This window comes from Colius striatus, chromosome 15 (assembly GCF_028858725.1).
Source record: "Colius striatus isolate bColStr4 chromosome 15, bColStr4.1.hap1, whole genome shotgun sequence".
NCBI classification, from domain to species: domain Eukaryota; kingdom Metazoa; phylum Chordata; class Aves; order Coliiformes; family Coliidae; genus Colius; species Colius striatus.
In genome coordinates, this window is record NC_084773.1 from 351,780 (window position 1) to 371,492 (window position 19,713).

The following is a 19,713-nucleotide window of genomic DNA, read 5'->3' on the forward strand; positions in this document are numbered from 1 at the left end:
TGGTATCGACCCCTAAAAGAGCTGAGATGTGCTTACTCAACCTGGCTGAAGTGTGTTTTTTAGTACAAATGTAAGGCAAGGTGGTTTCCTTGTCTGTGGTTTCCAATGTAATAGTACATTTGACCAGGTGCCTTGGCTTGCTCATGGACTGGTTGGTAGTGTCTGGCTAAACAAATTGTACTTACTATAAGGTTATGCCTTTGGTGAGAGCACCCAGCACTTCAGGAATTGTATGCAACACACCACTTAGCCTGTATTTTTTAGGCTCTCTATTTTCTTTTCTTGTTATTGCTTCAAGTAGTTTTCCAAGGTTAGCAGTTCCATTCTTTTCAGTTGATAGTGGAGTATGTTATGATGTGCCCTGCTTTTCACTTAGGAAAGGATTTATTTTACCCTTGAAAGGCAATTGTCTTATATCTTAATCAACAAAGCTCTTAAAACCCCCCCTGATAAAGCAGTAGTCACGAATTTGGGTGAAAGTTCTTCTTGCATTGCTATTTCCAGGCTCTGCCAAACTGCTCACCTTTCCAGTTTACATTAAAGGAAAAAAGAAGTGTGGATGGGCAAAAAATGCCATCATGTTAATGATGGCATTTTAATCTGGAGTAAAATAATGCCCAAGGAATAATTTCCACTTCCAGCATAAATGAGAAGCTGCAGAGACCTTTACAGACAACTCCACCTATTTGACTTCGTATTTTCAGAGACAACTAAATATGTTTTGATTTTCAAAAGTTTTAACATAAATTGGGTCATCCCAAAAAGGGCTACTGATTACTTTCTGAAATAACAGCTTCACCTGCCTGAGAAGCTGAGTTTTTAGGTTGAGGTGTTTTTTGGCCTACAGTGTGCTGGTGGGATAATGACCCTGGCTAAGTTGGCAGGGTAGTAACCTGCCTAACATTTGTCATTGAACTTGAGATCAGGGTTTTTGAAGGTAAAAAAAAAGGAAATGTTATGAAGGAAATATTTCTTCTAATTTGTGTTTATTTCCCTTAAAAGAAATCCAAGCTGAAAATGGATGGGGATAGCACATCTGGGAAAGGCAGCGCCAAGTGCGATCGCCACCCCTAGTGCCAGCTTAGTGACATCCATTTCATGTAGCAGTTGCCCATTTGCCAGTTGTTTCCCTCTGTTTCAGTTACATATACTGAAACTTTTCAATTCCTTTTCTTTAGCACACTGATAATAAAGTAGGGTATTTCAGCCATTCAGGCAAAAAACCACCCTGGAAATCAGTGGACTGGGTTTCATCTTGTGGTTCCTCTTTAAACTTAACTGGAAAGTGTCCATTAGGTGGCTGTATGGGGAGAAAGTGTCTGGAAACTAGTGGCTGATGAGCAGGACTGTTCTGTGCAGTTTTATAGCTTGTATGGTACCATCTTGCATAAGTGGAAAGGTCTTGTAATGGTGCAAATGAGGGTATTAAACTGAGATTTGTGTAACTTTTTTGTTGTGTTTTATATTCTAGATAATGCCACAGGAAAGATTTACATTTTGATGGAATCCAGGCTGATAGCTCTGTACAAATCTGACAGTGAATATGAGATACTTGACAGGCAAGTACCTAAATTATTTCTCACTCTTTAACTCCCAGTATTTTTATAGATCAGGAATTGAATGTTTGAAGGAGGATTTTACAGTTATCTAAAGATGGATTTCCCTGCACCAGTGTATGTGTTGCAAAAACTTGTGAAAGAGATGGAAATTTGCTACAACAAATTGGTTTCTACATGAAGATATAAATAGAGTAAAAAGTTTTACTGCATCTTTATATTGCAGTGGGGAAAAAAATCAAGCCTTCCTTAGTTCTTCCATTTCCTGAGTGTTTCCTTAAAAAGGTACTACTTATAAAAGTCCTAAAAACCCCCTTGAGATGGTGCAAATGCCAAATGCTTTCTAAACATCATGTAAATATTTAAAGGCACGTGGGCAAAAGCAAACTCATTGTCTTAAGCAAGCACAGACTGCTTCTGTAGGATAGTCTGATGGAGTTAGTGGCAGCTGATGTTTTGTGAAGACTGCTTCTTCATCTTGGTTCAGTAGAAAATGTACTTATTATTTAATAAGTCAGGCTGGATAGGGATGCAGACATTGAATTCTGCAGCTCTTATAGGCAGAATATGTAGCTTGGCTTCTCTTAAATATTTCTTCTGTTTTACCTTCAAGAGGTTTTATACACAAGATTTATTTGCTGCACTTTATTCAGCCCTTCAGTGAGTACAAAAATAAACAAACTCACTCCCCCCCCCTACTAAACCACAGTAAAACAAATAAAGGCTAGGACTTGTTTTGAGAGTAACAGCCCTTCTTTACTGACATTAATTACTTTTGTTTTTATTTTCTTTTTAACAAGCAGTTGGAAGCTTTACATCTAAAAAGCACTTTAAGCAAGGAAGATATGTCTTCCAGCTGAACAATTAAATGTAGCCATTAGGAGAATATAGAGGTGGGATGTTTGCTTAAGATGTTTACTCTGATGCTTTGTAGTGTGACATCTGTGTAATTCTTATTTTGTAATTATGCATTGATTCCCACCCACCCACCCTAAATGATTCCTCTTCATCTATCACTTACTGTGTACCAAAACAAACTGGTACTCAATTTATAAAGCTGATGTCCAGTGTTCTTACTCTTCAGGGCCGACAGAACTTTGGATTTCCAGATTTTTTTCCTCGCTTCCCAGTCATAGAATCATGGAGTAATAGGGTTGGAAGGGACCTTTAGAGCTCATTCAGTCCACCCCCCCTGCAGAAGCAGCTCCCACCTAGATCAGGTCGCACAGGAACGTGTCCAGACGGGTCTTGAAGCCCTCCAAGGAAGGAGCCTCCACACCCTCCCTGGGCAGCCTGGGCCAGGGCGCCTTCACTGAAACACTGAAACAGTTTTTTCTTATAGTTAAGTGGAACTTTTTGTGTTCCAGCTTCTTTCCATCACCCCTTGTCCTGTTGCTGGCTACTATAGAAAAAAGTGCTGCCCCAACCTCTTGACACCACCATTTAGATATGTCAGCAAAACCATTGGATAGTGTAAGCATTGTGATTGTCTCTGCCAGGATACCACTGGAACCTTTCTTTCAGTCTGATATTGAGATAATAATAACCTTTTTTCTTTAAGTGGTTTATGTCCATGTAAATGTACCAGTCATCTAGATAAAATATTTTGTGTGTGTCAGAACGATATGTCAAAGTGCCAAAAGTCTTACTAACATTAGGACTCAAAACTTTCTGCTCCCTTGCTATCTAAGCTAAACAGTCTGCCTCAAAAGAAGTGATTGGCTTGGTGTGACATGACCCATTCATTTTGTATGTTTCTTAGCACTTCATTTTTTTTAGAAACTGGTCCATCACTTGAAGTTGAATCATGTTGTTTGACTACTCTGTCTGCTTTTTAGGTCCATTAGTAATCCATTTCATAAAGTCACAGAATCACAGAATGGTGGGGTTGGAAGGGACCTTTAAAGATCATCCAGTCCAATCCACCTGCAGAAGCAGTGTCACCTAGATCAGGTCACACAGGAACGTGTCCAGGTGGGTCTTGAAGCCCTCCAAGGAAGGAGCCTCCACACCCTCCCTGGGCAGCCTGTGCCAGGGCTCCCTCACTTCAGCACTGAAAGAGATTTTCCTGATGTTTAAATGGAAATTTTTGTGTTCCAGCTTCATCCCATCACCCCTTGTCCTGTTGCGAGCTACAATAGAAAAAAGTGCTGCCCCAACCTCCTGACACCCACCCTTTAGATATTTATAAATGTTAATGAGATCCCCCCTCAGTCTCCTCTTCTCCAGACTGAACAGCCCCAGCTCCCGCAGCCTTTCCTCATAAGGAAGATGCCCCAGTGCCATGATCATCTTGGTGTCCCTGCACTGGCCTCTCTCCAGCACTTCCCTGTCCCTCTGTAGCTGGGGAGCCCAGAACTGGACATAGGACTCCAGATGAGGCCTCACCAGGGCCGAGTATTGGAGGAGAACCTCCCTTGACCTGCTGCCCACACTCCTCTTGATGCCCCCAGGATGCCACTGGCCTCTCACTCTTGAAGTGTAGTGTTCCTGCTATAGAAGAGGCTTTTGAAATCTTGTCAGAGTGTTTCAAAATGAAGCCTTCTCTCCAAATTATTCCATATTCTTAAATGTTTTGTAATGTATTTCCTTTAGACTGAAAAAACCCCCAACTAAGCAAGGCAGAGCTATTAAACTTGTTGATCTATTGTATCTTCATTCCCAATTATTCTTTTACCAGAATACCACGAGTGTCATTTGGTTGTGGTTGCAGACATTCTGTATCCAGGAATGCACTGAAGGTCTTGGCTTATTTTGATGTGGTGTTTTCATCAGCACTGCGAAGCACCTGTTCTCTAAGACCGTTGTCACTGCCTATGTCCCTGGCTGGCTGTATTTTTAATCCCACTTGCCCCTCACCTCAATCTTTGGTGATGGTTGTTTTCTGCTTTAACCTCTCTGTCCCGTAGGGCTGCTGGCAGTTTTTGTTCCCCTTGCAGAGCAGCATCTCTTTCTTCTAGCTGTAGTAGTGCAGCCTTCTGAAGCAGACTCTTATCATGCTCAGATTTTTCTGTTATGTAATAAATTAGTTCTCTCAAATGTGCAATGAGAGACAATTAAGAGGTAGCTGGTAGTTGAGTGGATCTTTCAAAGATTTACATCCTATATATAAGTTGGAAATTAACTTTCTCATTTCTTCTTTTAACTTCCTTCTTTCTTTATCTCCCTGTTAAGTTCCCAGGCAGTTAGGCTCTTGAGGGAGACAATCATGACACTTGTTGTATACCAGGTGGCAGGCTGAGGTCAAGGAATTATCTTATTGAAAAATTTCTGTATCTAAGGTGATCTGAACTGTCTGAATACTCTCAGCTTTCCAGCCTCCCTCCAATCTGACTTTTTTTCTCCCTTTTCCTGCCAGAGGTGGACAGTAGCTTTCTGTGTGAGAGCAAAGAGGAGTACTTATTTGTTTCACTTGTCAGGTGGTGGCTACCATTTTTATCAGAATAAGTCTGTCTGCTTTACACAAATAGCCTTGGTATCTGACCCCACTTTTAGCCATTGAGCAGCCTGTTGTTTATTTAGCTGTTGGAGATGCGAAAGGATTGATGAGCATTTTCCTCTCTTTTTGTTACATTTCAGTCTACTTGCATATCAAACACTTCATTCCTCTACACTAATATCCACTGTTGTCTCTCTTTTGGATTCTAGAAAATCCAAAGAAGAGATTTCTGCTCTCTTTTGATTACTATGGTGACTTCAGGTGAATTTGGTGTGACTGCAATAAATTTTGGGTCGCTGCATAAATTTTCATCTTGAATCCGGAACTTAAATAAACAAAAGACTTCAGAATTCAAAAGAGAAAAATCAGGTTGAGCCACAACCCTTCCCTTTTACTGGCTTGTGTTAAATAGGATTTAACCACTGTTGTGTTTTCTTTTTAAAGCCAGTTCTAATGCTGCTGTGTCTGAGTGTTCCTACATTTGTGTGGCTGAGCACGGGGGTGCTTTTTCTCTCATCTGATCCCGATTAAGCACCTCAGACCATCCTAAGGCTGTTTGTCATATAAAATACAGAAACTATCCCTGAAACTGTGGCTTAAAATAGGACTCTCTTGTTTCCATGGTGGATATTGTAGATGCAGAGCTGAGTCGTGCTCTTTAACTTGACATTCAATACTACTTGAGTTCCTTTCTGTGCTATGAAACAGCTTTGAAGAGTTTCCCACTTTGGAGTACTCAAGTGTTTTATGGTTTGACCATTGTTTTGGAAGATATGAGTCAAGAAGAGTATAGGGAAAGACCACAGCTGTGACACATTGAGAGCTAGCCCATCTATTAGGTATGGTGTTTTAACTAGATTTTTTCCTGAAATGGGCAATTTAAGCACTAGCAGGAGCATTCTGAGCAGTGAATCCCAACCTAATCACTGTTTCTGTCAACTATGGTCAGAGTCTGAAGAGAGACAGATTTACAGGCTTTGTTTTGCATTTCTTGTCAGTCTCAGTTGTTTCCTCAGCCAGTCCTGTATGTGGTGGACCTTTCTCTTAGATACCTGCAGAGACTTTGGATGCCTAGATGAATAAAGAATCAGATGTCCAAGCTTTGAATGCTGCTATACCCTGTATCACAGTCTTCTGTGCATCTGGCTTTTTAAGTGGCTTGAATTGGTGCTTATTTAGATGTGCTGAGTGTGCTGAGCTATAGGCTTTGTTGTTATGGATATTAATTGGAAATTGTGTTTTCTGCAAAGTGCCTTGCCCAGAAAGAGATTGTTAGCAGTGCTTAATTCCTACATTAATTTACAGTGATTGCTTGCTTGCAAGACCATCAGGTACAAGTGAACTTGTTGACTGTTAGCAGAGATGCATCAAGACGTGTTGTGTTGATGGCACCAAACTGAGAGGACTGACTGATTCACCAGAGACTCTGCTGCCATTCAGTGATATCTGGACAGACTGAGAGTTGGGCAGAGAGGAACTTCCTGAGGTTCAAGAGGTGCAGTCCTGCACCTGGGGAGGAACAACCCCATGCACCAGCACAGGCTGGGGGTAACAGAGAGGAGCTCCAGGAGAGAGACCTGGGAGTGCTGGGTGATAATAAACTGACCATGAGCCAGCAACGTGCCCTCGTGGGCAAGGCCAATGGCAGCCTGGGGGCATCAAGTGTGGACAGCAGGACGAGAGAGGTTCTGCTCCCCATCTACTCTGCCCTGGTGAGGCCTCAACTGGAGTCCTGTGGAGTTCTGGGCTCCCCAGCTCAAGAGGGACAGGGAACTGCTGGAGAGAGGCCAGTGCAGGGACACCAAGATGATCAGGGGACTGGAGCATCTTCCTTATGAGGAAAGGCTGTGGGACCTGGGGCTGTTCAGTCTGGAGAAGAGGGGACTGAGGGTTTGAATCTCATTTACACAGGGGCTAAAAGGTGTTTATGGAGAGGGTGGGGCAGCACTTTTTTCTGTTGCCTCCTGGGACAGGACAAGGGTTAAGGGACATAAGCTGCAACACAAAGTTCTGCTTGAAACATGAGGAGAAACTTTTTTACTGTTGAGGTGAGGGAGCCCTGGCCCAGGCTGCCCAGGGATGGTGTGGAGGCTCCTTCTTTGGAGGCTTCCAAACCTGCCTGGACACGTTCCTGTGGCCCCTGATCGAGGGGAACCTGCTGTAGCAGGGGGCTTGGACTACATGATATTTAGAGGTCCTTTCCAGTCCCTTCCATTCTATGGTTCTATGTTTTTTGTCCAAGCCCAGATTGCTCAAGAGGTATAGAGATGGGAAGCAAACTATTGAGAAAATACTACTGTTTGGTTTCTTTTATTTTTTTGTTTTTGTCTTTTCTCACCTTATGAGTTTGAATTTCATTAGGGATGGTGTAAAAGGAAATGGGAGGAAATAGCAGTCCTGCCAGCTGACTAAGCAATTCTCAAGTTGTTAATCTGTGTTCATGTAAATCCTCTTCCTCAGGTTTCCTGGCATCACTCTTAAAGGCAAGAAATATAAGCCCCTCTTTGAATATTTTATTCAGGTAAGATGAATGAGTTTGGTGTTTGATACAGGGTAAAAAGACAAAAATAACAACCATTCTCAATTTTCTTTGTTTGTGTTGCAAAAATCTTGTGTCCTAGGAACAAGTCCCAGGTTGTGTTAAAGTAGTGAAAAGCTGAAAAACAGAAAGCTGACTTATTTCCCCTGTATTTTTTTTCCCTAAAGTATTAAATACACACAGAGCAAGGATTCAGTGATAAATACTAGTTTGATTTCAGGTGGCTGAGAAACTGCCAATGCACTTCAATGAGTGGGCATTATTCTTTCAGCTTTTCATCTGGTGAACTTCTGTTATCTGCCTATCAAGTCCCCAAATTTTGTACTCACAGGAGAATGATTGTAGATAACAGTTGCAGACATGTAGTATTTTTCATTGAAGAGTTAAAGCGTTTTCTAAAATAACTCCTGAGATCTATGGCTTTTGTGGATGTCCTCCTGTGGAGCCTTGAAGCACTGTGTAAATGTACCATAGTTAACAACACCACAGATGACAATAGAACGTGCACCAGTAAGAGAGGAGGCAGAGAATGTAGCTATTAAAGAAAAGATTAAAAATGGATTAAATTTTTCCAAGAGTTGAAGTGGATTAGAGTCCTGCTGGCCAGGCAGCTGGTGACTCACGGAAGGGATTTGGTGGTTGTGACTGCCATCTGTTCTGAAGCGTGTGCTGAAGTCAGCAAAGGTGAGAGAACCTCCGTAGGGAGCAGAACCTGTTACCTCTACAAGAAAGTCGAACATAACTGGATCTGAAAAATGGGAGTGTAGGTGTAAAGGTTTGGAGTGGGTAAACTTTTTTGAGTCCTGCTGGACTTGTAAGGAGCAGATGAGCATCTACCTTTTTTTTTCCTTTAGTATGAGTGTCTTCTCTCAAAATATCCCTTCTCAGAACAAGCGAGACCTATTTTGCACTCAAAGCTGAACCAAATATGTTTCAGTACTTTTTAACTATTTTTTTTAAATTAAGAAATGGAAAGTAGCTCTTTATTTTCCATTATCTACTATTAAGTGCACAGAAAATTGTCAGATCTCTTCTTTACTTTTATTTCACTTGTTACTTATCACCTCCCCATTCTCTGGAGGAAATGAAGAAGCTCTATGGCTATAAAAACAAGCTTATTTTTTTAAATTAGAAGATCCACTGGACATACATAGATGCAAGGAGAAGCCTGTATGTAGAATTCTTGCAGCTTTCTTGGATGTATCCTAATTTACAGGAGAGTATAATTTGTAGTCTGTTAAGCACTGAAATGTGTCAAGATCTGTGGCTTGAAGAGTAGTTGACTGAGGTCTTAGATTTATTCTCATTTGACACTGTTCAAATAAAGTATACAGCCAGAGCATCTCAGCTGTGGGAAATGATTAATTCATGTTAGCAGTGTCATATTTTACTCTATTACTTATTTCTGATGCAGTTCTTTACTCTTGCAGGTAGCCAGTGACTGCCATATTGTTAAGAATTCTCTTTGGAAGTTGTTTTTATATATATCCACACACCTATACCAACAACATGTTTTTGTGTTACAGTGCAAAGCTAAAGGTGCCTTTACCGTGGTGGTAGACAGTTATGTGAAGGAGGAGGAAGGCACAGGTGTTGTCCATCAGGCCCCCTATTTTGGTGCTGTGAGTATGAACCTCAGATCTCTCATGTTAATATTGTTCCAGCACACATTGCTTGGCTTTCCAGCCACGAAGGGCTGTCTGCCAGGGTGACTATGGTATTAAACAGTCCTCCCATTTGCTGCTTACAGATGTGAGTGTTCTAATGAGTTCTTGCAGTGGCTAGTGCACTGTATATGCTAGACTGGAGGTTTTAGATGTGCCTTGATTTGGTTGTTGGGGAATGGGGAGTGAACTCACCACTGGAACTCCTGACTGTCATTGATCTTAGCTTTTTTCAAGGTCTAAATTTGCAGCTTTGGGAAGAAACGATCGGTGATACTGGTAGCCAAAGCTGGCTTTGCTAAGTGATAATTCTGCATGGGAACAGCAGTTCTGCTCAGCATACTGCCTCTCTCCAGTGTTTCAATTTCATTTGTCATTGGGCTTTTAGAGACTGAAAAAATGCTTTGACTGCTTTTGTACTGGGACTTTATCCCTGGGTGTGAAAGGATTTTGTTGCACTCCATTCTTTTTTGTCTTTTATTGTCCTTTCCCTCAGTCTATTCTTCTGAAGGTTAAGAGGGATAATTTTTCATGGGTCTAATCATTTCAGTTTTTAGACACATGAATTAAATGCACTAGTTTAGACTCATTGTCTTCTTTGTGTAGTGTCCTGTCTTCAACCATTATCCAAAGATACCCTCAAAACAGTTGCAATAGAGCTGCCAATGCCTAGCAATTAGCAATCCCTGGACCACAAGCTCTATTATCATTTCCAGAAACTGTAGGCATTAGTAAGAAGCCTCTTTGTATTCCTGTGAAATATCCCATCATTTTCTGTCTCTTTTCTGCATTTTTCTGAAAGGTCCATCCATTGTGGTGGTTTTCCCTTGTCAAGATGAGCACTGATCTAAAAAGATGTCCCAGCTTAATATAACTGTGAATAAAGGAAATTAGACTGGGCTGGGTGTTACCAGTGACTAAAGAAACTCATGGTGACTGGTTAAGTGACTTGAGGAGTCTGAAGCTGGTCGAATATCTTGAGAAATCTAAAGGCTGTCACACTGCTTACCCCTCAGACACTCTCCTGTAGCTAGATCTTGCAAGGATTTGACTGAAGGGTGAGGGTGCAGACTTCATTTGTGCTCAGGAGCCATTGCTGTAGGAGGTGGGGTAAAGAAAGTTTCTGGAAGAAACTTCCTCTTGGCTGCTGCATTATTTTGTTGTGTATTTGCACAATACAGTTCAGTTGGTGGAAAGCCTGACTGGCCAGTCAGAGCCAACATCATCTGCCCTCTGATTTTTGTTATAAGCACATGAAGACTTGTGTGAACACAGGGTAGAAAAAATCCCACATCTTTCTCTCCTTGGAAGTCAGCAGTTAATGGGGTTTTTTTCCAGTTTTAAAGGCAAGTCAGTGAAATGCATTGCAAAGAAAAGCTCCATAGAACATTTGTGTGAGGAAAAGGTACACTAACATCACAAACAGAACTTTGCACTCAGCTCCACTGTGCAATGCTTGATGCGTAGCCCTGAGTCAACTGGTTTCTCTACCTTTAGAGGGAAATTGCATAGTATATGTTGCACTCAGTGCTGCTGTTTTTTTTTTCTTTTAGGATACATTCAGTTCAGTTTTGCCAGCCCACTGATGATTCTTATTCAGGAAGGCTCACAAAGGGTTCTGGTTTAGATTGAAGAATCCATCATTGTACCGCAGGCTTTGTATTGAATACTGAGCGTTACAGGTGGGGGCGTTAGAGAAGCTTGGATGAAAAAAGGGAAATAATTCATGGTTGTAGGCAGGATATCTTCTTAATTAATTGGCTTCTCTACAGCTTCCTGTATTGTTGTGTTGAAGGTGAATAGGAAATGGGTATGTGGAGCAAAAGCAGGGGCCAGAGGAGAAGAAATAGTGCACAGTCCTTCACAGGAGCATTGTGTCTTGTCTCGATCCCTTATCCTTAATATAAATCAGTCCCTTTGATAAACAGGGATAAAAAGTAAGGTTTGTGTTTTTTCTTCACATCCTGCTTACTGATGCATGTTCTGTATTGCTGATAGCTTAAAGGTGTGGCCTTCTCCAATGAAAGCTAAAGTATAGTTTCACCTTCATTTAATCCCAGAGCTGGGACAAAGGCTAGAGTCCATCTTAAATGTCTCTTCCAGCCAAAACTGTTCTATGACTCTGTAATATGTAGTTTAATTATCTTATGTGGTGCTTTTTGTGAAGTACAAGCTGCCACACAGCATCAGAGCACTCTTACTTCCGTTTGAAAGACACCAAAACTAAAGCTCCTAGAACAAGACACACCTATATTAGAAACCTCTGTAAATTAATTGTATCTCCAGGTTAATGTGACACTAAAATTCAGCTGCCCAGGAATTTCATGGTAGGTGGATGCATCTACATAAAACAATTCAGTGACAATTTGCACACAAGTCCTAAACTTCTAGTGCCTGCTCACACTGAGTCACAGAAGTCTGATAATTATGTTAGTGTGGCTCTTTCAGTAAATTGGAAAAGAATACTTGGTTTTTGACAATTTGATAGCAACTTCTTGTTGTTTTGTGGGTTTTTTAAAATTTTCATATGAAAAAAGCTTTGAGTTCTCATCAGTGAACTGTTTAATAGCTTCTACTTGTGTATTACAGCTTTTGTTTTCAATCTCCTGAGAGATGTAATCATGGCAGGGTGCACAAGTGAACACTCTGACATCTGTCCTGGGAAGACTGGAAATTTGTCTTAGTTTTCCAGTGGAGCTGAACAGCTTGTGGATTTCTTTATGTGCCCCAACATATTCTTGAGTTGTGGTTACTGAAGCAAATCTTCATTGAATCAAAGGGCAGGTCAGTCTGGAAAGCTGACGTGTTCAAGTCCTTCAAAAGAAAGGAACCAACTGTAGAAAACCAAAATAGCAAAGCCCTTGCTGTATCATTGGCTGCATCAGTGATACAAATCGAGCTGGACCACCTCCTGACCTCGGTCCTGCAAAGTGGAAGGTTTCTGATTATGTTTTAGCCAGGTTGTGAGTGTGCCAAGCTTTGTAGTCTTTGCTGGCTGCTTCTTCAAAGCCTTGTCCAATTTGCTACTCGATCAGGGTTGACGTTAGTTCAGTCATCTGGCCTGCACTTGGACCATCGCAGCCTGTGTGCTGCACCTCAGCAGCAATAACTGGTGAAAGGTCAGTGCAGAATGACTGCCAGTCTGTTGGCTGATTGACCGAGTGGAGGCTGAATAATGGTGATGGCTATGTGAAGCTGCTGGAGAGTGGGAAGGGAGTATGGTTGCTGCAAAAATGAGTGCTGTAGCTGAAGTGGCTTTTTGTTTCTGTGTGTAGTGCCTTGGTACAGGAAGTAGCCAACTTCAGTATCACTATGGATGGGTTTCATCGTTGTGAAATACTCTGTGGGTCATCAGGCAACATCTGGCTTGAGGAAACTAGTAATGACAGGGATTAGTGGTTAGGGTTGGAGATAAAGGACCAGAGAAGGGGTCTGGAAACCCTGCTCTGTCACTTCCAAGTTGGCTCACCTGTGTTGGTTATATCTTGCAAAGGAGGATTCAGATAGCTATGGAGCACTTGCTTATTTAGGCCTAATAAGGCCTTGCACACTTGTTTCTGGTGTATTCTCCATGATCAAGGCAGCCAAATTGCTTCAGAGTGCAGTTCCCAAGAAATAGCAGCTGCGTTGTATGAAAGGTAGATGAACTCTTAATCATGGAGGAGGGTGATAGTTCAACTGCTGCCAGTCTTGGCAGGAGAGATCATTGCAGTTTGTTTCACGCTACACAAAACTTCAGGTTTTGTCCCTGAAGTCTGTAGTTCCCCATATTTTGTCAGAGCAGCAGTACAGGAACCTCTAAGACACAAAAAACCAACCTGACTCTAAGCAGACTTAGACAAGGCCTTTTTCTTTGAGGAAAACGAGGTGATTGTGAACGTGCCGAGAGTGACGGGTCAGCAGTTGCCCCTTTCTCCCTTCCTCTCCCACCCCCCATAATGTTCTTACCTTAGGGCAAGAAAGTGAGTAATCTGGAGTGATAATTGGTTAAGGTGTGGGCTTAATTTGACTTCAGACTTTAAATTAAAATCTCAGCTTTTCTGTTGCCCTAAAGATTTTGGTTTAATTTTCTCTACCATAGTTATTTTGTTATATTCAGGAAAAGCTGAAGTGACCCTCTCTCTTACATTTTTTTTTCTCTCCTTGCTACTACAGGAAATTAAAATTTAAATGAAAGTTGGCCAGGAAAGTAAACTATGATGCTGTCCATGTGTGGTTCTTGGTCAGTAGTGTTGCCTACAGGCCAACAGAGACTAAATACAGATTCAGAAAACGGGATTTCTTATGCAGAGTTCCAGAATTAGATTGATAAAAGCAACCTGCCTACTGAAAAATGCCATTCAGGCTTGTATGCTGGACAGACACAATTGTCTGTGTGATACAAGAGCAGGACATGGTGGCTGTCAGTTCCTTTGCTATGCAAAAGTATCCTGAAGCCGTTGGCTACATGTATGTGTGTACATTCACAGCTATTTCATGTGTGTTTATATGTGCACTTGTATGTATATGCACAAAAGCACATGCATGGATCTCCTACTAGGTAACAGGAAAAAAATGTATGTTCTGAGGGAAATCATTGTGTGTCTGATGAATAAAGCTACAGTCCTGTAAAATTCATGTTCTCCCATGCATGTTTGAAACTAGTAAAGGCTGAATGTTTTGCTCTTCTTGTGCAGTCATCACATTTTCTATTCAATATTTAGTTTCCTTTTCTAGAGAGGGATATTTTATATGAGTAGTTTTTATTTGTGCACTTTGGCACTTGTCTGTTTTGTAGGATGATTACAGAGTCTGCATGGATTTTAACATCATTCAGAAGGACTCTATGCCCGTTTGCCCGGTTGATGCATCAGGCTGCTTCACAGCAGAAGTGACTGACTTTGCTGGACAGTATGTGAAGGTTAGTGGTCTCACAGAAAGGAAATTGCTACTTTATTCAAGATAAGCTTTTGTCTGTGGTAGAAGTGTTCTTTGCTTTCAGTAAGTGGCTTTGTCTTCAATGTGGTTTTGGTATCTGGGAAAAGGAAAATGTGTTTGGACATTTGCAACAATGTAACAACTGTTTATTACAATAACTGAAAGATAATTAACTTGAAAAGTAATACTGTGAATCTAGGAACAAAAGGGGAGAGGAGTGTCTCCTGTTTGCACCTGCTGCAGAGACTCGCTTGTTGCGTGCAGACATATCCCTAAGAACCAAGCAGTCTGCGTGTGAGTGTGCAAAGGCCTCCCTTACCTCGGGGTGACTTCTGAATTCACAGATATCATCATGATGTTTATTCCAACCAGTCAGTGTAACACGACTTGTTAAAGGAGAGAAATCTAGTTGTTTTCCCCACTTGTGGAACGTGTTGCAATGTGAATGCATTTGCCAATAGTGCAAAGAGAATCAAAAGGAACCCATGGGACCTCCAGATTGCTGCAGACATAAATCCACAGAGTGTCTCTTTATTCTGTTTGCTAAAGGAAAACAAACTGGGTTTAGTTGGTTTCCTGCTGCTACAGTTTGATAGCAAAGCTGTAAACACAGACTTTAAGACTTTAAGGTCTTGTATTGCATTGAACTCAAACAGCTGTCATTGTTTCCTACTACATATCAAGGCAAATAGGAGAATGTTGGAGGCCACATGTGTGGCTTCGTGCTGGTTGGAATCTGAACTTTTGGAGAACATTCTTATGATGCTGAATTTTTAGTTTATGAATATTGCTGTATCATAAATGTATCTATTTATTTCCTTTTGTAATGTCACATTGACATTGGTTTGTTCAGAAAATTGTCTTTGATTTATTAGTACGCAACTTCACTTCTACCTTAGAATACAAAATCCTGTTTAGTTAGTAAGGTGTTACAGAAGATGTTTTCACTCCTGTAACTGCAGCTCCATTAGAGCAATGCATTGGAGTGAAGTCTAGATATTAGGAAAGAAGCACAATGTGACTTCTTGCCACAAAATCAGAGACTCAGTAAAAGATTTAAGATGGTAAATGAGTTCTGGCTTGCATTAGTGCTCCAGAACACCTGAATTTTGTACACAGTTGTGTGTGTGTGAAAAGAGAGTTAAGTGCAAAAAGGACTGATGCTGTATACCAGGATTTGGAGAGCAAATAACTTTCCAGTGATTGCTAGTGCCTCTGCAGTAAGTGCATCAGTGGTGTAAAAGCTTTCAGGATTTCTGGAAGTGTGTGCAAATACTGGATTATCTGTAGGACTTTTCTTACTTTGGGTATTGAAGGTAAATCTGTAACTTACTGAAACTTGTATTCCAAGGACGTTTTTTTTTGTTCTGTCTTTTTAGGATGCAGATAAGAATATCATTAAATTACTGAAAGAGAAAGGCAGACTGGTTCACAGCAGTAACTTTATGCACAGCTATCCTTTCTGCTGGAGGTAAGGAGAGAAGTACATATGGCTTTAACACTGAGATTCTAACTGAAGTTGTTCAGGTTTGGCTCATTTCTTCTCCCTTGATCTACTTGTTCTTTTAACAAGACTTAAAGTAACAAGAGTGAAGATTATTGAATTAGGAGAGCTCCAGTTTTGGTAATCAAGTGATTTATTTTTTTGCCAGAAATCTGATGAAGTACAGTGCCAAAAGTTTTTTTCTGTTAGGATTTTACAGGTGTGTTTTTGCAGTTCGAACTTCTCATTCTTCAGTGTTGCATGTAGTACTGCTACCTACCTTTTGAAGATGACTACAATAAGTCTAAAAAAGCTTATTTTCTAAGCAGCTTAAAAATACCTACTTTCCTATCTGAAATGACTTGAACATTTTGAGTCGTTTATCTGATGCATACAGAACCTGTACTGAAATAACCATGATAAAAGCTTTTCTCTCTGGCTAGCTTTAATGCTGCTACAGGAAGTGTTTTAGCAGTATGCATTTATCTTCTATCTATAACAAGAATAACCTTTACTTGCTCTTGAACAGCATGATTGGTTTGTTTCTAACAGCTACCTAGTCGAAGGAGAATTACTGTTCAAGTGTTATGTCCTTGATTTGGGATAGTTTTTGAAAAATGGCAGCTCCAAAACAAGCAGTGCTTGTGTTTGACTTCTGCAGCAGTTGGAATGTGCAGTCATGGCCTTCTGAGACAAACCAGTAATGGAGAAATGCTGATTCTGTAGAACATACTTAATCCTGCCATCCTGTTGACATTTTTGTTGATTGATGATAAGTTGCAGGCAGCACCTAGCAGCAAATTGTCTGGTGGGAAGAACAGAATAATGGATTCTACTTGAAAAGCTCATTTCACTGCCATCACAAATCAAACCATAATTGGAATATGCTAAAAGTAGAAGAGTAGCTCTTAACTTTGAGCATAGTTATAAGTTATTTTGATTAATGTATGAAAACTTGGAAATCAGACTCTTCTACTTAATGTACCATTGTTCATGGAACTAGGCAGTGGTTGAATCCTCAGTATGTTGGGATATTTTCTCTCTTTTACATATCATAAAATTAGGGTCTTTCTCTACATTTTCTTGTTGATACATGGTAAGATTTGATCAAATGAAATCTAAAATGAGAGAAGAAAACAGATAGAATTCCCCTTCACTGGAATTGCTGATGGTGGAGATTGGTCAAAACTGCTCCATGTAGCTGTGAGATCTTGAGATTCTGTACGGTGTAGGTAGCAATTTAACAACTGAAATGACAAAGGGAGTTATTGGGACAGCTGAAATGTTTACACTGCCTGCCTTTTTGTTAGGAAGCAATGTTGGGGATCTCTGTCATTCACACATGCAGAACTTTGCCTTTTGCAAGCCAGGGAGAGCAAAGCCAAGAAGTATCTTTCATAGCATGTGGTCAGTTATCTATCATTTATTTCTTAAATTACAGGAAAATGGAATGGGAATAAGATCACAATAACTTGTTTTAAACAGCTACTCAGTCCAAACCAGGCATGATGAAGCTATTGGGAGTGTGTCATGTCCCTGGAGAACAACATTTCCAGTCTTTTGTAGAATGAAGATTTTACTTAGAGAATGCTGATTTTGTAGCACTGCTGAGGGGCAGATGATCTGCTCAGGTGTATTGGTCATAGAATCATAGAATGGTGGGGGTTGGAAGAGACCTTTGGAGATAATCCTGCCCAACTGCCTGCCAAAGCGGGTCCCACCTAGATCAGGTCACTCAGGAAGGAGCCTCCACTCCCTGTGCCAGGGCTCCCTCACCTCAACAGTGAAAGAGTTTCTTCTTACGTTTAAATGCAACTTTTTGTGTTCCACCTTCTTTCCATCACCCCTTGTCCTGTTGGTAGATACAATAGAAAAAAGTGCTGCCCCAACCTCCTGACACCCACCATTTAGATATTTTTAAATATTAATAAGATCTCTCCTCAGTCTCCTCTTCTCCAGACTAAACAGCCCCAGGTCCCACAGCCTTTCCTCATAAGGAAGATGCTCCAGTGCCCTGATTGTCTTGGTAGCCCTGCACTGGCCTCTCTCCAGCACTTCCCTGTCCCTCTTGAGCTGAGGAGCCCAGAACTGGACACAGGACTCCAGATGAGGCCCCAGCAGGGCAGAGCAGAGGGGGAGCAGAACCTCCCTTGACCTGCTGCCCTGACTCTTCTTGATGCCTGTTGTAAATCTGTAAAGGACATATTTATAAGAGGAAGAAAATGTGCTTCAGTTGATACACAGAAGAATGTTTAGACAGGAAAGTTGTAAGCATCAGTCTCTGATTTAGGATCTGTCTTGGTGGTTTTCCCTTGTCTTGCATGGATGGAAAACACAACCTAGTAATGCCAACTTCTCATTTGACTCTACAGCAAAGAATTCGATCTGGTTTCCTCAACCTTTTGGCCATTCACAAGGGGCAGAAATGTGTAAGGTGTCACTGGTTGGGCTCATTTTCAGTAAACGATTCTCTTTTTGTCTCCTGCTGAGGCACTGCTTGGCAGTGCAGCTAGAAGAAAGGAAAGTGTTCAGGGAAACTGCTATCTTCCCTTTCTTACTACCTTTGTGTAGGTGGAAACAGTGTTCTGTAGGTGCTTTGGAGTGGTTATTGAGTATTAGAAACTTACCGTGTTAGGTTGAAGGCCTGGGAAATGATTATAGCCTAATCTGCTTGTATCTTTTCATAGACTCTGTCTGAAGCTACTTTAACCCTAAAGCTTCAGTCTTCAGTCAGCTCCATCTGTCAGCTGCCTACTCCTAGTAATGGTTGGGTACCAGTTCATCGTCCTACCATTCTTTTTGCAGTATGTTAAGACCATGTAAGGGAAACTTATAATCAGGTTTTATTCTTGTTTCCAGTAACACAATATCTTCCATGTGATGGCAATTCATTGTTCTTCAGTGTATGTGAAGCAGGGTTTTCAGTGAAACTGGAGTACCTTGCCAAATGCTTTCATTTTTAGTGAGGAGTTATGGAGAGGTGACTGTGAGGGGTTAACCAAACTGTTCCCTTTCTTAGGTATTAGGACTCACATTTGGGAAGTGGGACAGCCTAGCTTAGTTCACAAACATTTAATAGCTACAGCAGTTTATCGGGGTCTTTGCTTGTTGATTATTGTTGAGCAGGTGTGTTTCCAAGTTCTGAAGCAGAGTTAAACAAAAGTATATATTTTAAGAAACATTCTGTTGATACTAATGGAAAGTGACCTGAAGCTGTTCTGTCCACACAGACGGGTTCCATTCCCTTAGGCTTGGTCTGTGTTTTCAGATTGGAATGAGGGGATGGATGTGAAGTGCCTAAACTCTCCTACAATAACTTTTACCCACTATCTGATCACTGGATCCTTTAGAAGGATCTATGCTGCCAGAACAATCAAGACCTTAAGCAATTGTATTATGGAACTGACCAATCGAGACCACATGGGTGCACAATAGAGTCAGGTGCTTAGAGATACTAATTTCACTAGATAATTGAGGGGAATTTTTCAGTCTGTGCACTCTGCCCTGTAGTGTATTATTTCTAAGCAGTCCCAAGTTCTGAAACTGCTTCCATTTCAAATGAGTTTTGTTTCACTGAATGGAGTTGGAGTAAGGAATATTTTCTTTTATATGCTTATATGAGTCTCTTTCCTTCTTCTCCTGGAATGGGACATTCTTATAGTTAACCCTGGGGACTAGTATTTCATCTTTATGATTTGTTATTATTTCAAATGCAAATAGTAAACCCAGCATACTGTTTTCTGGATTTTCAGGTTAATATACACATAAAGTTGTAGAATGAGCTCATGTAGAAGACATAAATACGACTCATTTCACTACTGAAGTTCATGTTGTTATACTAGATAGGAAGATAAATTTCATATTCAAGTATTGCTTGAATGTTCTCGTGATTTCTCTGGCTACACAAATTCCTTAAGTTGCTGAGTTGGAAGGCTTTAAAAATATTTGTAGAGTTTGATTTTAAAATAGTAGCTGGCATAAGTGTAAGAGTTTGTAATTTGTAAAACAAACCCCAACCTTTTAACTGTGGTAATATTTCAGGAACAATGAATTCAGTCTGTGGAAAGAGAACTGTCCTTTAAAAAAAATAGAAAATAAGTACTTTATAAATAATG

The 19,713-nt window shown here is 40.8% G+C and overlaps 1 protein-coding gene across 6 annotated transcripts in view; it reads left to right on the top strand.

The window, feature by feature from the left end:
• Positions 1 to 19,713, top strand: part of IARS1 (isoleucyl-tRNA synthetase 1) — a 113,545-nt gene that overhangs the window by 23,675 nt on the left and 70,157 nt on the right. For all 6 annotated transcript variants that reach the window (XR_009819782.1, XM_062008105.1, XM_062008104.1 and 3 more), the window contains 5 exons: positions 1,472 to 1,559; positions 7,456 to 7,516; positions 9,061 to 9,156; positions 13,976 to 14,098; positions 15,495 to 15,586. Coding sequence is in view for 5 of the 6 variants with exons in the window: in XM_062008105.1 (XP_061864089.1) it covers positions 1,472 to 1,559; positions 7,456 to 7,516; positions 9,061 to 9,156; positions 13,976 to 14,098; positions 15,495 to 15,586 (460 nt within the window). In the remaining variant the exon portion in view is untranslated. The remainder of the gene's footprint in view (positions 1 to 1,471; positions 1,560 to 7,455; positions 7,517 to 9,060; positions 9,157 to 13,975; positions 14,099 to 15,494; positions 15,587 to 19,713) is intronic.